At 44.1% G+C, this 14,147-nt stretch overlaps 1 protein-coding gene across 3 annotated transcripts in view; it reads right to left on the reverse strand.

Annotated features, from left to right (window-relative positions):
* Window positions 1-14,147, reverse strand: part of GRM4 (glutamate metabotropic receptor 4) — a 388,193-nt gene that overhangs the window by 236,175 nt on the left and 137,871 nt on the right. For all 3 annotated transcript variants that reach the window (XM_048498003.1, XM_048498005.1, XM_048498004.1), the window contains one exon: window positions 6,598-6,814. In XM_048498003.1, coding sequence (XP_048353960.1) covers window positions 6,598-6,814 — 217 coding nt within the window. The remainder of the gene's footprint in view (window positions 1-6,597; window positions 6,815-14,147) is intronic.

Consider the following 14,147-nt stretch of genomic DNA (forward strand, 5'->3'; position numbering starts at 1 on the left):
GTACAGAAAATGATGGTCACACAGTTGGTATGGTGGAATGAAGCACAGTAAGGAATCAGCCCAAGCTGAAGACACTGGTTAAGGTAGACTGCAGTGTCTGGATCTGTGCTTAGGGCTGTCAACTGGCCTGGAGAAAAATTCCCAGACCCTGTAACAGAGGTTTAATTATGGAAATGGGCAGCTGAAGCTTTTCATGGCAAATAGGTAAATAACATCAAATGGTAAACGTGTGTGTAAAGCACTGTCAAGTTGCAGCAGACTCAAGACAACGCCAGCAAGGGATGTTCAGGCAAGTGAGAAGCCTCCTCCTGCAGAGTCTTTCTTGGTGGCCTCTCCCAAATAGGGACCCTGCTTAGCTTCCGAAGATCTGATGAGATTGAGCCATATCATGCCACCTTCTCTCCCTTCAGCTGGTAAATAGCATCATATTAAGCCTTTGTTAAAAGAGAAAGGCTAGGGTTGCTATCCCAGTCCTGGCACCCATGGAGCTTTAAGAGACAAAGACATGCAAATAGGTGTTACACCAGTGCTATGACATCACTTTCAGCATGTCCCCAGAACTGACATTATTGCAACAGTGTGACTCGCACCACTACGATGGTATAAATTCCAGGTTACACCAAAAGTGACATCACAGTATCTGTGCAATTTTTGGCACGCACGCACACACACACACACACACACACACACACACACACACACACCACTGCAATTTTTCTTGCACCAGTATACCAAGGAGCAGCAGGGCACCAAGGTTGCCAAAGGAGAGGTTTCTCACTAGATCATGATTGCTGGCAGCTCTGGCCACATGGATAATTTGGCCTCAGCCAATTTTCTGATATGTATTAAAGAAAGAGAATGTGCTGAAGTTTTATGCCTCAGAGAGGCACTCTGTCCACTACCATGATTTCTTTCTTTCAAGACAAAGGATTTGGTGCATTTAACAAAGCAGGTATTAAACATTAAACTTTTTCCTGGTTGGATAATGCAGAGATGGGGAAATCTTTACCTGTTGATTTTTGCCTACCAGGCACAGATTGCTTCTGTATTAGAAGGTGGCAATCCTATGCCCCCGGCTAACACTCTTGGAATAGTCACTGGTGCACCATGCCATTATAGCTCATTGCTGGAGCTATTTGACATGCTCAGCAACAAGTTTGATTCATCCCACAATGAAAATCAAATGAATTATGCAGTAAATGTTGAAGCACCATCTACTGGTGCTGGAAGTATTCACACCCGTCAGGGATTCCTCTCAGCATTCTTTTACCATGACATTCCTACTCTCATTTGTTTTTCAATATCCTTTCATGACTGAGGATGGAAAAAATGGCTGCCCTGAAGGCTCATTCAAAGACAAAGAATCTACCTACCAGGTAAGTTCTAGAGAGTATCTTCTGGATAAAAACAGAAGACAATGAGCAGAACAAAATTTCCCTTACAAGATGGCTGCCCTTTCATACTAATTGAGGAGCAGGCCCTTGTGCCTATAATGCAGTACAGGATTCAACAAGGACAGGTTCTGAAATCCTTCTCCATCAACTTGTAAGGAAACTGACTTCTTCTTACAATTCTCCTACTAACACCTATATATTATATGAGTTGTTGTTTTTAAGGAAGGGTGACCTTCCATCAAAGTTTGGGTCTGTGGTTTTCACAGGGTTAGTAAACCATCAGCAAGAAAATGCAGTCACCTACTTGGTAAACCCACAGTCTATACTCTTCAAATATATTTGATCTGCCAACCAACAACATGACTATACATATACAGTCACTCACTACTCTCCCACAGATTCCCCCATAGATTTCTCTTTCTGCTACCAACACCACCTCATATTCCCCTGTTTTGCCACAGCCTTTAAGAGCATAAAACATCAACATATTCATAGCCATGCCTTAGGTTCTCAAGGTGTCTCCCAGTGTCTCTTACTGCTGCTTAACTGAGGCTCTTTCCTCACCGCAACGGTACAGGGGGGGGGGGATGTTGGCATAAACAATGCCGATGCGCACACACACACACACACACACTGGACTGTTCGCATGGACAGTCCCGGGAGGGCGGCAGGCGGCGGCACAGCCTTTGCACAGGCTGCGCCATCGCCGAACGCCTACCTTGTCTCTTGGCTTCCAGCTCGTCGCAGAAGCCAGGGGACATGCCCCCACAGCCTGGCGTGACGGCTCTGGAGTCGCAGGCCAGGGAGGCACGGCAGCGTTTGGAAGCCGCTGTTTTCGAAATGGTTTCAGAACGGTTTCAGAACGGTTTTGGAAACAGCGGCTTCACGCCGCTCAGGGGTTGCGAAGCCACTGCTGCTGCGATGCAGCAGCAGCGGCCATGCAAACCACTCCCCAGGGATGCTGTTTTTAGCGTCCCTGGGACGCTGTATTCTGCCTGTGCGGAAACAGCCTGAGTGATCATTACTGGCAAAGGCAGGCGAACTGACAGATATGGAGCAAGTTGCACATGCATACTCTCACACTGCCTCATGAGATTTGTACATTTCTCACACAGAGAAACACTTTATATTTGTCAGATTATTCCTATTAAATTCTATTTGGCTAACAAAAGAGGTACCTTGGGGATGTGATGCCTGTTGCTTCACTAACTTGTATCCTACCACCCTGCTCAGTCAAGTCTGAAGCCCTCCCATAGCCCAAGCAGCCACCCACTAAACAAAGTGCTTCTTCCACAAGTGGAGGAGCCATTACCATTGGAGAAGACTTCAAGACCAATTACACACAAAGTCTTTGCTGTGTAGTGGAGGCCGGTGTTTGCTGCAGCAATATTTCTTGTACAGAGGTATTTTTTGGAGCCCCACTTTCACTTTCCACTCTCTTCATGGGAAGCAAAACCACATATAACATGCTTTAAATCTTGCTTCACTGCCAGAGCAGGACAGAGCTTTGCCCTGGACATCTTCTCTCTGCCCATGACCAGTATTTCCACTCTCTTGCATCACTTTGCACATCTTCCTCCTCACCCCACCCCCCATGCTGTTGGCTCGTTCCTGCTTCCCTAAGTGCACCAATCAAGAGATCAAGAGATTGATCCGTCATATGTATAGTGGGGGGAGGGAAGAAACCTCTCTCCGTTCTGGTTCTGGAGGGTTTTCCGGGCTGTGTGGCCGTGGTCTGGTGGATTTTGTTCCTAACATTTCGCCTGCATCTGTGGCTGGCATCTTCAGAGGTGTATCACAGAGAAAAGTCTGTTTCTCACTGTGTCCAAGGCTCATTCCGCACATGCAGAATAATGCACTTTCAAACTGCTTTCAGTGCTCTTTGAAGCTGTGCGGAATGGCAAAATCCACTTGCAAACAGTTGTGAAAGTGGTTTGAAAACACATTATTTTGCGTGTGCGGAAGGGGCCTAAGTGATGCAGATGCAGGCGAAACGTTAGGAACAAAATCCACCAGACCACGGCCACACAGCCTGGAAAACCCTCCAGAATCAGTTGAATCTGGCCGTGAAAGCCTTCGACAACTCTCTCAGTTCTGTCTAATGTATATTCAGTATACTCCATCAGTACAGCACAGCCTTAGTTTCTAGGTGCCGTGGAGCCTTCCCCCTCTGCTTCTGCCCTCCCTGATGGCTGAGAGGGCTTTTAAAACTTTATTTCAAGCAAGAGGTTTTTTTTAACACAAGTCTGTCTCTTCTATTCTCTTGCAATGGCAGCAGAAGTACATAGAGAGAGTGTAGGTGTGTGTGCATTTGTTGCAGAGGGGAAGGGAGTTGGGGAGAGAATATCAGTTCTGTGCCTTTGAGGTTATTGAAGGGCGGAGTTAAGAGAACCAGGCCCAGCTGAGTTCAGCAGACAAACTACGCTGCAGGCTGTGACCTGCATCCTTGTGTGTAAACAGAGAAGTTCAAGGAGAGCCTGCTGCAAGCCTGCTGTGCAGAGATCGAGGTCAGTGTCCCCTGCATAACGAGCCCAAAATTAGAGTGGTAGGGAACAAGCCACAGTGTTTTGGAACCATCATGTTTATATAATCCAGTGTTTGTTAATAAGAAAGACAGGAGAACTCTTCAATAAGGGGGAAATCTGCACATACACATTCTCATGGGCGCAATAGTTGTTCTTCAAGGGAAGATGTACCTTTTCCTAGGCAATTACGTGGCCTCTGTCATGATGAAGAGCTTCTCAGACTGGCTGTTTTTATATGTTCATGACCTTATAGCCTAGGAAGCAACTTATATGTGAAACCTTGCACAAACAACTGTTGCACAGGTCCAAAGCTGTTCAGATATATTCAGTTCATACCTTGAACAAAAACGTCAAAGTAATGGTGTGAGGTGGCTTAACGTCCATGTGAACCAAAAATTTGATCACAGTACATTCCATTGCCAATAATACTTATTTTAAAGTTCTCAGCATTTTTGGAAGTTGGTCGCAATAAAATTTAATCTAGAAATCCAGAAAGCTGGTCCTAGTGAACTTCCCTACATTAAGAAACAGAAACCTGAACTTCCTTAAATGTAGCAAAACCCAAAGGGGGTACATATAATTGCCCCAGGGAGTAAACATGTATTTAAAAATGGGGTTATATAGTAATTAGAGATACAAGATGCACTCTTGACACTCTTCAGTTGTTCCCTTGCGTCCCATTACCTGCAGTTCCCAAATGATGCAATACGTGGTAACATGTTTTATACTTCTTGTTTGTGTGGGGCAGGGGTGGCCAACCTATGGTGCTCCAGATGTTTATGGACTACAGTTCCCAATTGGCCATGCTAGCAGGGCTGATGGGAATTTCAGTCCATAAACATCTGGAGCACTATAGGTTGGCCACCCCTAGTAGGAGGTTAGATATTCTGTCTCCTGGCTCATATAAAGTCACACATTCACAGAGGTGATACACTTCCCCTTGACAACTGTCCATGAGTCCTTGATTCATATATTGGCTTAATTCATATACTGAAAAGTCTTGGTTTAATCTCTCTCAAGAGAAATGCCTTCTCTTAGTGTCTGATCTTCCTAATACTCTAATGTAACTAATTTCTTCATGTAGATGCAGAAGAGACCAGATTGTAGCATCAGCAAGATCATACAAACCACCACTCCTCCACAAACAGTAGCAGTAATGAATTCAGCCCAGGATGTGCAATTAAAAGGGCTTAAGAGAGATTTATAGAAGGATTATTTCTGTAGGGCATAACCAGCATCTAACATTTGGACTCTGTGTAGACCTTAGAAATATGCAATTACAATAAGCTTGATTGTTGGATAAACACATAAACATTCAGGCTCTTTCCCAAGGTTGGAAAGCCTTCAGCAGCTGGTCTGACAAAGGGACAGAAGGGGAACAAGCCAGATCAAAACACTAAAGGGGAAGCTATTTGCCAAGGAAAGCTTTCAAGGTCCCGATCCTTGGCTTCATGGGTGAAAGTCTATCGTCTAGTAAACACTTTAGCCTCTTTCTGTAAGAATGGATCACAGGTCCATTTGCCATCATTTGTGCTAGAGCAGTTCCCCAGCTTTTAACAGCTATTTACCACAAAGAAATCCAGCAAGTAAAACTTTTGTACTATTGAGATATGGTGGGAAAAGGTTCTCCTTTTGATCATAAAGGTAAAGGAGCACAACCAGTCAACATGTGAGAACTAGATGTAAATCCAATGGGACCTTAGAGACCAACAAGATTTTCAGGATATAAGCTTTTGAGAGTCAAAGCTCTCTTCATCATTATATGAGTTGACCTTGCTAGCTTTACTGTTCTTTGAACTATTACACTATTTACACATATAATGTTCTTCCATAAGCCCTTCATTCAAACTGAGAAAAGAAGATCCTTCTCTGAGTCAGTGTTGCTTGGAAATGAAGCAGAGTCACTGTTGGTTGTTGGAATCAGTGTATAATGAGTTTGTGTTTTAAAAGTAGTTGTATCCAGAATTCTGGCATGGGCCACACTAATACTGTGCTGGGAAAAATGTTCACTATGTTAAGAATATGCAAAACATATCTACATTTTTATTTCCCCACTTGTTTTTTCAGAACCAGCAAATCTACGCTTGCAGTTTGCTAACTGGAAACAGAAAATCATGTACACTTGTGCCTTGCCTATACTGTGGCCATTCTGTACCAAGAGTTTTTCTACTGCTACAGTAATTATAACTTTTAAAAGCTATTATGCTCCCTTTATCCTTCACTGATGCAAGGGTCTGATGATATCTCCTGCTGTGAAGTGGTAGCAGACATGCAACTAGCACCCACTTGCTAGATAAGTATTTGTGTACTGATCCTTCCCAGCACAGTGCCTTTTTACAACACTCTTTGAGAACAGCACCGACTGACAGCAACAGCTTTCCTTCTTAGACAGTGTAGCCCAAAGAAAGTCAGTGTTTACCAATCTGGTGCTTCCAACAAAATGGATGTAGGCACTCCATGGTAGAGGTTTGAAATGACCTTTTGTGGCCTCAGGTCTGGCATATGACTAAAAAGATAAATGCATCACTTTACATCACGACTTCAATCATTTACAGAAGTCCTGTAGTGCGTAGTTCATCCCACAATGGGAGGAGTTATTTATTATTCATTCCATGCAGTTGTATACACTCTCTCTATCTTGTGGCTTAGGAGTTTATAAGAACAAAAATTGTACTTACCATCCTCTCTTGATTTCTGAATGAAAGCCTCCACTCCACTCTCACCATAGCTGCCTTCAGAGGCTAAGGTTGAAACATAATTCCACTTGAATGCTTTGACAATATCCACCATAGCTTGGGCCTGGTAGGTGTCTGAGGGGACAACACGGGAAAAGAAGTCGTATCTGCTATTGTCACTCAGGTCGGGGGCAGTGGAAGCATAGCTTATCTGGGGAATCTGTAAGAACAAAACAAAAGATCACAATATTAAATTGGAAAAATCCATAAACCACAGATTAGCACCTGAGCATCTCAACTCTAATGGACTGCTCCATGTAGAGGTAAATAAATTGCTGCTCTTTCTTCTTACAAAGGATGAGGGAGCAAATTTCCAGTGATTAGTATCTATGCCAGGTCAAGCAGTCTAATAATCCACTGAGTCTGGCTTGAATAATGTCACAACATTAGGAGGCAAGGAGCATAGCTACTTAGAACCGACTCCTGATTTGTTCTTTGATAGATCCCAGAACTATTCCTTTCTGAACTGTGGCACATATGACAAGAATTGTGTTGAACTTTTCTTTTATGGCAAACCAATGAATGCTGCTTAAAACTAGTTTGTTTGAAAATTATCAAAATACCTCTAGCTGCAGGCCCACTTCTCTACTGCCATGCTATCATTTTCCAAGATAGCGACCACAGTTTTAATGGAGTTTTACATTCATACTAGTTTCTGAGGCTAGGAAATGACCATACATTTTTCTTTTCCACTTAAACGTAGCATAGAGGAAAAATTTCAGGAATTAACAAGCATAGACAGAATTCCAAAGGAAATTTATTTGGACATATACTAACATATACTCCAGCTATAATGTCAAAGGTGACAAGTTACATTCCACTGAATCTAACCAGGAGGCCTTCATATCAGACATGGAATGTGAATGTTGTGCCTACCAAATGGAAACCAGTCCCTATTGGCTCCAATGTAAATGATACATTCAAAATGCAAGAGTAGGGCAATACCTTTGATTAACATTATAGAGCACTAAGCAAGCAGATAGATGCTTCAGGCCCCCATATCTCATAATCCAAAGCCCCAGTCTGCTTCCAGGATTTCTTCCAGAGATCCTTTGCACATAATGGGATCATAAGAATGAACAATGGGTGATGTCCATATTTAAATGCCTTCAGATTCTTCCAAGAGCTTTTCCACCATTTAACAGAGATGTATCAGGGGGAGGGGATGGCGCGTGGAGGCAATAACTTCTCTGGGTGCACCCTGCCCCCGCGCTTTCCCTGTGCTCAGGGGTGGGGCTTGGGGGCAAGGCTGGCTTCGACAGGCACCGCAGTGGCAGACAGAAGCCAATCTAAAGGCAAGGACAGGGCACCGCAATGGGCAGTCCAGGAGCTAGTCTGCTGCAGCGGTGCCCATCTGAGCCGCCCCCAAGCCCTGCCCCCAAGGGCCTGGGGAGGGAAGGATGTGGCTTGGATGGGTGCCATGGCAGCAGGCCAGCTCCTGGCAGTAGGCCAGCTCTGTTTTTAGGTGCCTCCCCTGCGCCAGTCCAGCTCTTCCCAGCCAGGTCAGTGTGGGGAAGAGAGGGGTTGGGGTGATCCCCCCCCCCACCATTGTGCCCTGCCTTTTAATATGCTGCCAGATTTGAATCACAGGATGGAGAACAGCAGCAGTTAAAATAAGATATTTTCTTCCTTTCTTAAAGAACATATTCATTTTTATTATCCCACATGAGGAGTTTGGGACACATCTAAAATAAAGCTGTTGTAGTTCTGTTTCTACCACAAAATTTGGCACCACAACAGAGGATGGCAGATAAAAGAAACTCTGGAGTCTCCCTCAAGAACAAACAAAAGCAGAAAGACAAATACCTCACCTTTTCATCTCTAAAGAATACATACAGAAAGGAATATTTTCAGATGAATTTGGGGCCCTGGAACTTGAGGGAGATCTGAAGGGTTCCCAACAACCAAGTTGGAATGTACCCAAAAAAGCAGCAAATAAAATAGATATCTGCCGCTTTGATTTCCCTCTTGTTGTGGTTTATATTTTGCTTAATTGGTGCAGCTGTCACCGCCTACCAATCTCATCTTCTCCCAAGATTTGAGTCTAATTATGACAGACTTCAAAAGAGCAACCAGGAACTCCAGGGATAACAGAGACAGATTTTTTTTGATAAAATATGGCAGCTGAAGATATCAACAAGTTACTTTGGCAGAAGAACTAGCAGTTTGGGAAAGTGAGAAATAGCAATATACATTTTCCATCCTAGCCTTCCAGATCAGTTGGACTACTTCCACTTAGGGATGCCAGTCAGCTGATGGCATGACATCACTGCTACAAGACCCCAGAAATGATGGCTTCCCTCTCTGGTTGTGACTACTGATTGTAGATTGAAACTATGATTCAGGCTGGATCCGAGCCCGGCGCAAGCTGCAGAGATCCCCTCCCCACCTCCATCGGAGCCCCTGCGGGGCCTTGGATGGAGGTGGGGAGGGAAGCTGGCCAGGCTGCACTCTGCACTGGGGCTTGGATCCAGGCTGGATCCGAGCCCTGCGCAGGCTGCAGTGGTCCCCTTGTTGTCCAGTTTTTATGTGTATTTCCCACCCTAGGCTTATACTCAAGTCAATAAGTTTTCCCAGTTTTTTTGTGGTAAGTTTTTTGTAGTAAAATTAGGTGCCTCAGCTTATACTCGAGTATATACAGTAAATCATTGTCTAGTTGGAAGCTATGTCCCTTTGAGCCAGGGGTACCAGATCTCCCACCTCCAATCAGTAATTCCATTTTTAAAAAAGAATATGCTTCAAAGTGCACCTTTTCCCCCTAAGCCACCTGCAAGATGTCTCATCCTCCCCACCCTGTAAAGCTTCGTGTGGAACTCCAGGGAGGCGCTCTTATGTTTCTTCCATCTGAAACCATTTTAGCTCCTCTAGAGTCCAGCCTTTCAATTCCCTCTGCTTGCTCCTGACATTTTATGTGCAGCTGAAGGAATTCTCCCTGCTGCCATTTGCTGAAGATTGCCACAGGACGTTTGCCTGACCAGAAGACAAAACAGTCAGGCAGGAAACAGCCTCTTTCCCCTACTGATTCCTGTGCTGTCTGAAAAGCATACCTTTGTCCTTTGTACATCTTATTTGGGGTGTCCAGAGTGAAAACAGGCAGTTGCCTCTTTTTAAGACATCCCACAGATATCTTTTTTGCGCTGTGTGGAATGGACCTTACTGTGGCAAAAAGGTAGGTGCAGCCCAATAAGTAGCATAGGGTGATTTCACAGAAGTTGGGGGAAAGTCACTTTTGGCTTGCTGGCCACAAAGAAGCAAGCCTCTTAGGGGCCAGTGTGGTTGCACCATCCCAGGACTTGCTGCAACTACTCCTCCACCCCACCCTGAATTGCACTGCTCATCTTGTAGCCTGTCAAATAGTACACCATGGCAAACTATCAAAAGCGGTCATATAAAACCATTACTTGTCAATAATCAAATATTATCTAATGTTAAATTTGACTGTATACCAGCCATCCAATATGATGTACTGTGATTTTCAAACAATCTTCCCAGGAATGCTGGGTTCTTTAGAACTTTGACAGGAGCTCCTGAATAAGAAGAGCAGCTAAAAGAAAGAGCACACAAATGCTGAAAAATATTGACCACAGATCATTGATACAATCAATACCATCAAATATTGAAATCAAATATATTCTTTGTCAAATGGAGATATCAGCTCTGGGAAATCACCATCAAAATTTGCAACAAAGAATTTTGCAGTGAATTTGGGAAGGCAAATTTGTTTTATCTCTAATTACTAGGAACTCATAGGCCTATCAATTATAGTGTATAATAGCATATGAAACCAGCATTTCTTCTCTCCCTGAGTTTGAGATATTATTCCCATTATGTAGATTTAAAACTCAACCTGAATTATTACGATTCAGATCAGATAATATCTTTCCTCACCCACACAGGTGCACCCTTGTACTTCCCATTTACTTGATGAGTCCTAAAGCTGATATCTAAGCAACCAGTTGAAGACTTGGACCCAGTAGGTCCAAGGCCAAATTGAGTTTTGACTCCCAAATCCAAAATTCCAGTGACAGAACCACAAAGGGGCTGTGTGGTTTCCGGGCTGTATGGCAAAATGGTTCTAGCTTAGCATTCTCTCTCCTGATGTTCTCATTTCTGCATCTGTGGCTGGTGCATCTTCAGAGAGATCACATGCAGGTGCCAAAGAGGCAATCAAGGGAGAGAATGCTGCTAGGAACCACGGCCATACAGTGCCCGGAAACCACCACAGCACCAGCAATCGCAGATTCCATTCTGCGAGAAGCCTCTCGACAATACAAGAAACACAATATTTTTAGTAAATAAATAAAATGTTTCAGATTTGCTCAAGGTGGCAACTGTATACTATCACTGAAAAAAATCTTCACAAAGTGACCCAATCAGAGATGAAGCCATACTGGACAAGAAGAAGGGGACGCCCTGATAAACTGCAACATCTCAGAAAGACAACATTCATTTCTTTCCAGAAAGGAGAAAAGGAAAACAAAACTGAGCCAACATGGCACAATCTATATATGACAGCAATTAGTCTCTTGTATTGATAGATGAAACCTTTCAATTTCAGTTTAAAATGGTTTGGGTCTCCTGAGCCCAGAGAACTCTAAGAAAAAAAATTAAGAAGAAAGCATAATATATAGTGACATACTGATGGATTCTACAAAGCACAAGTATGTTTAGGTTGTTATAAATAGCATTTTGGGGAAGAATTTCACATAGCTCTCTTCCCCAAAATGAGTTCAGTCCATTATATTCCTCTCAATCTAAGTTTTTCAAAAATCACTAAACTGGCAATCTTTTCCCATCCCCCCAGTCTGGGATGAAGACAATTCCTGCCTGCAGAGTGAATGCCAGCAGGCAATAAATGCTTTATTTCTCCCGATGAGGCCTCTCATTTTTGTTTCCACTGCTAGCACCCACCATTTTGTATCCTGCTGGAGATTCTCTGTGGAGATTCCCCATGGAGGTTTCCTGTGATTGCAACTCATCCATTTGCAATTTTGCTTTAAGAAATAGATGAACAAAGTTTGTTAAAGCGAGCGATCCACTGTGCATGTTGTTTTTCCTCTTTTTTTGTTTTCAGCAGGGTGTCTACAAAGCTACAGCAACACAATTAGAGAAGATGCAATATGCGTATGTTTGTGTTGCCATAGCTTTGCAGACAGCCCCCTCAAAACAAAAGGAAAAATGACAAGGGCATGGGATCACTAGGCTATACAAACTTTGTATTGTCGAAGGCTTTCATGGCCGGATTCAACTGGTTCTGGTGGGTTTTCCGGGCTGTGTGGCCGTGGTCTGGTGGACCAGTATACAAACTTTATTCATCTACTTTTTGCAGTGAAATAGCGAATGGATGAACTACAGAGGAAACCTCTGTGGAGAATCTGCTACAGCACACAAAATGGCGAGCGCCACTGTGAAACTGACAAGAGCTCCATGCAGCAAGTGGAGAAAAAAGATCCATTTTGCCTGGCAACGTTTGTGTTCTCCCATGCTGCAGAAACACAAAATCCCAAAATGGATCTTTTTATAATGTCCTAAAGACTGTGCAGAAGTGGACAGGGAGTGGACAGAGTCATAAGCACTAACGACTAAGTTTTCTGTGAGAGTTTTCCAAGGTTTGAAAAGACCTAGGTCATTTCCCCACTTACCAACTGCTGCGTGCTACTCTCGCCAAGTAGCGTGGGGTCCCGCAGCACTCCCCACTACAGGGGCAGCGACAATGCAGCCGCCCCGATGCTGCCGCTCTCACACCCCCTCAGCGCACGCCATTTCTGGCGCTCCTCAAAACGGCGCCTTTTGATGACCCCGCGCTCTGTACAGGGGTTGTGGGGAAGCACGTCAGAAATGACGCGCGCTGAGAGTGGCGCGCAGCAAAGGGTGGTCAATGGTAAGTGGGGAAACGACCCTAGTCTGAGGCTAGTCCTCCACAGTTGCTAGCCCCTCTCATCTGTCAGTTTCCTTCTTCTCCTCCCCTACTTCCCCAAATGTACTAAATTGTGAGATAAACGAAGGAAAAGTTCTTGGTCAGTACTTATTTCTTTTAGCCAGTAAGCCAAGAAAAATAAAAAGCTACAATTCTCATGCCTATTGTCAGCAAAAGGCTTCCAAGCATGCTCACATGTCTTTGTTACAGAGACCCAAGAAGAAGAATCCTCAGTTTTAGCCAGAGCTTTCTGTTGCCATTTTTCATTTTCTCCCTCTCCCTAACTGTTGTATGTTTGGGAAGGAGGAAGAAAGGAAATGGCAAGCAAAGAAGGCTGCTTCTTGGCTATAATGAGCCATACTGAAAATTGTTGCCATGCCTGAGGAAGAGATTTCCAACCTGCACAGTTAATTTTAAAGCCCATGATTGAATTCTGCTGCCACAACAAGTCTCTTGGGCTTGGCGTGGTGTTCAGAAAAGTTCTGTTTAGGTAAGAGACCATAAAAATCCAAAATTAAATTTAAAAAGGAAGAGGCCATTACTGGGATGAATAAAGGGTCATTAAATGGGAATAGCAAAAACCCCATCCAACCAGATACGTTAAGGCTGAAAAAGGAAAGCAGACCTAGTCAGAACCTTGGAGCAACTTTGGTACCCTCTAGCATCACATATGCAGTTGTCTTACAGATAAGAAGACCCTGTTTCACCCCTTGCTGGGTATTGCTTCTAAATCTAATAAATGAAGCAATAAATAAGCATTTTAAATTCATCAGCACTGTTCCACACTGAATGGTGCATTAAAATGATTCAACACCAAAGAATCTTACATTACTGAACAATTATACAGCAAGTGGACTCTAATCTGGAGAACCAGGTTTCATTTCCTATTCCGCCACATGGTCTGGTCACTCCTATACATAAAGCCTCCTGGGCTGATTTTGCACGCTAAAATTGTCCCTCTGTTGGCACAGGGAATGTCCCAAAGCAATCGGGAGTTTTGCACAGCCCCTGGTGATGTAGAATGGATGCCATGTTTCTGCCCCAGAGCCACACCATGGCAATGGCTTTGCTCCATGAATTTCCTTAACCGCAAAGGTTAAGGAAATTCCTTTTGAAATGCCCCTTTGTTGCTCCAGAGGCTTTCCTCCACAGCAGAAACAGGGCCAGTTTTCCCGCCTCACTGCTCTGGCCCACCCCACCAATGGACAGGCACTGAGAAGTGGTGCCCTCCCCCTCCCCGCCCTTGCAGTGAAAAAAAATGGAGGGAGAAACCTTGGTTTTTATAAAGGAGGGAGAAACCTTGGGCAGAAAAGCAGCGTATGCAGGCACTGTGAACAGGAGGGTGGTGATCATCTCACAAACGCAAGGATTTTAGTTTTACATTTTAGACAGAGGGGGTGGAGGACACCGGTTCCGTGGCACACACAAGGATTTTAGATGAGGGGGCGGGCAGAGGGCTCCAATTCTCAGTGCCTGATTTGAGTTCAGAGTCATGTAAAACTTAAATAGTGAAAGTGAGTGGGGGGAATGGGGCGAGGTTCAGCCAATCCAAACGCAGGAAACAGAGCCTGCCCGC

Source organism: Sphaerodactylus townsendi, linkage group LG05 (genome assembly GCF_021028975.2).
Source record: "Sphaerodactylus townsendi isolate TG3544 linkage group LG05, MPM_Stown_v2.3, whole genome shotgun sequence".
In the NCBI taxonomy this organism is placed as follows: domain Eukaryota; kingdom Metazoa; phylum Chordata; class Lepidosauria; order Squamata; family Sphaerodactylidae; genus Sphaerodactylus; species Sphaerodactylus townsendi.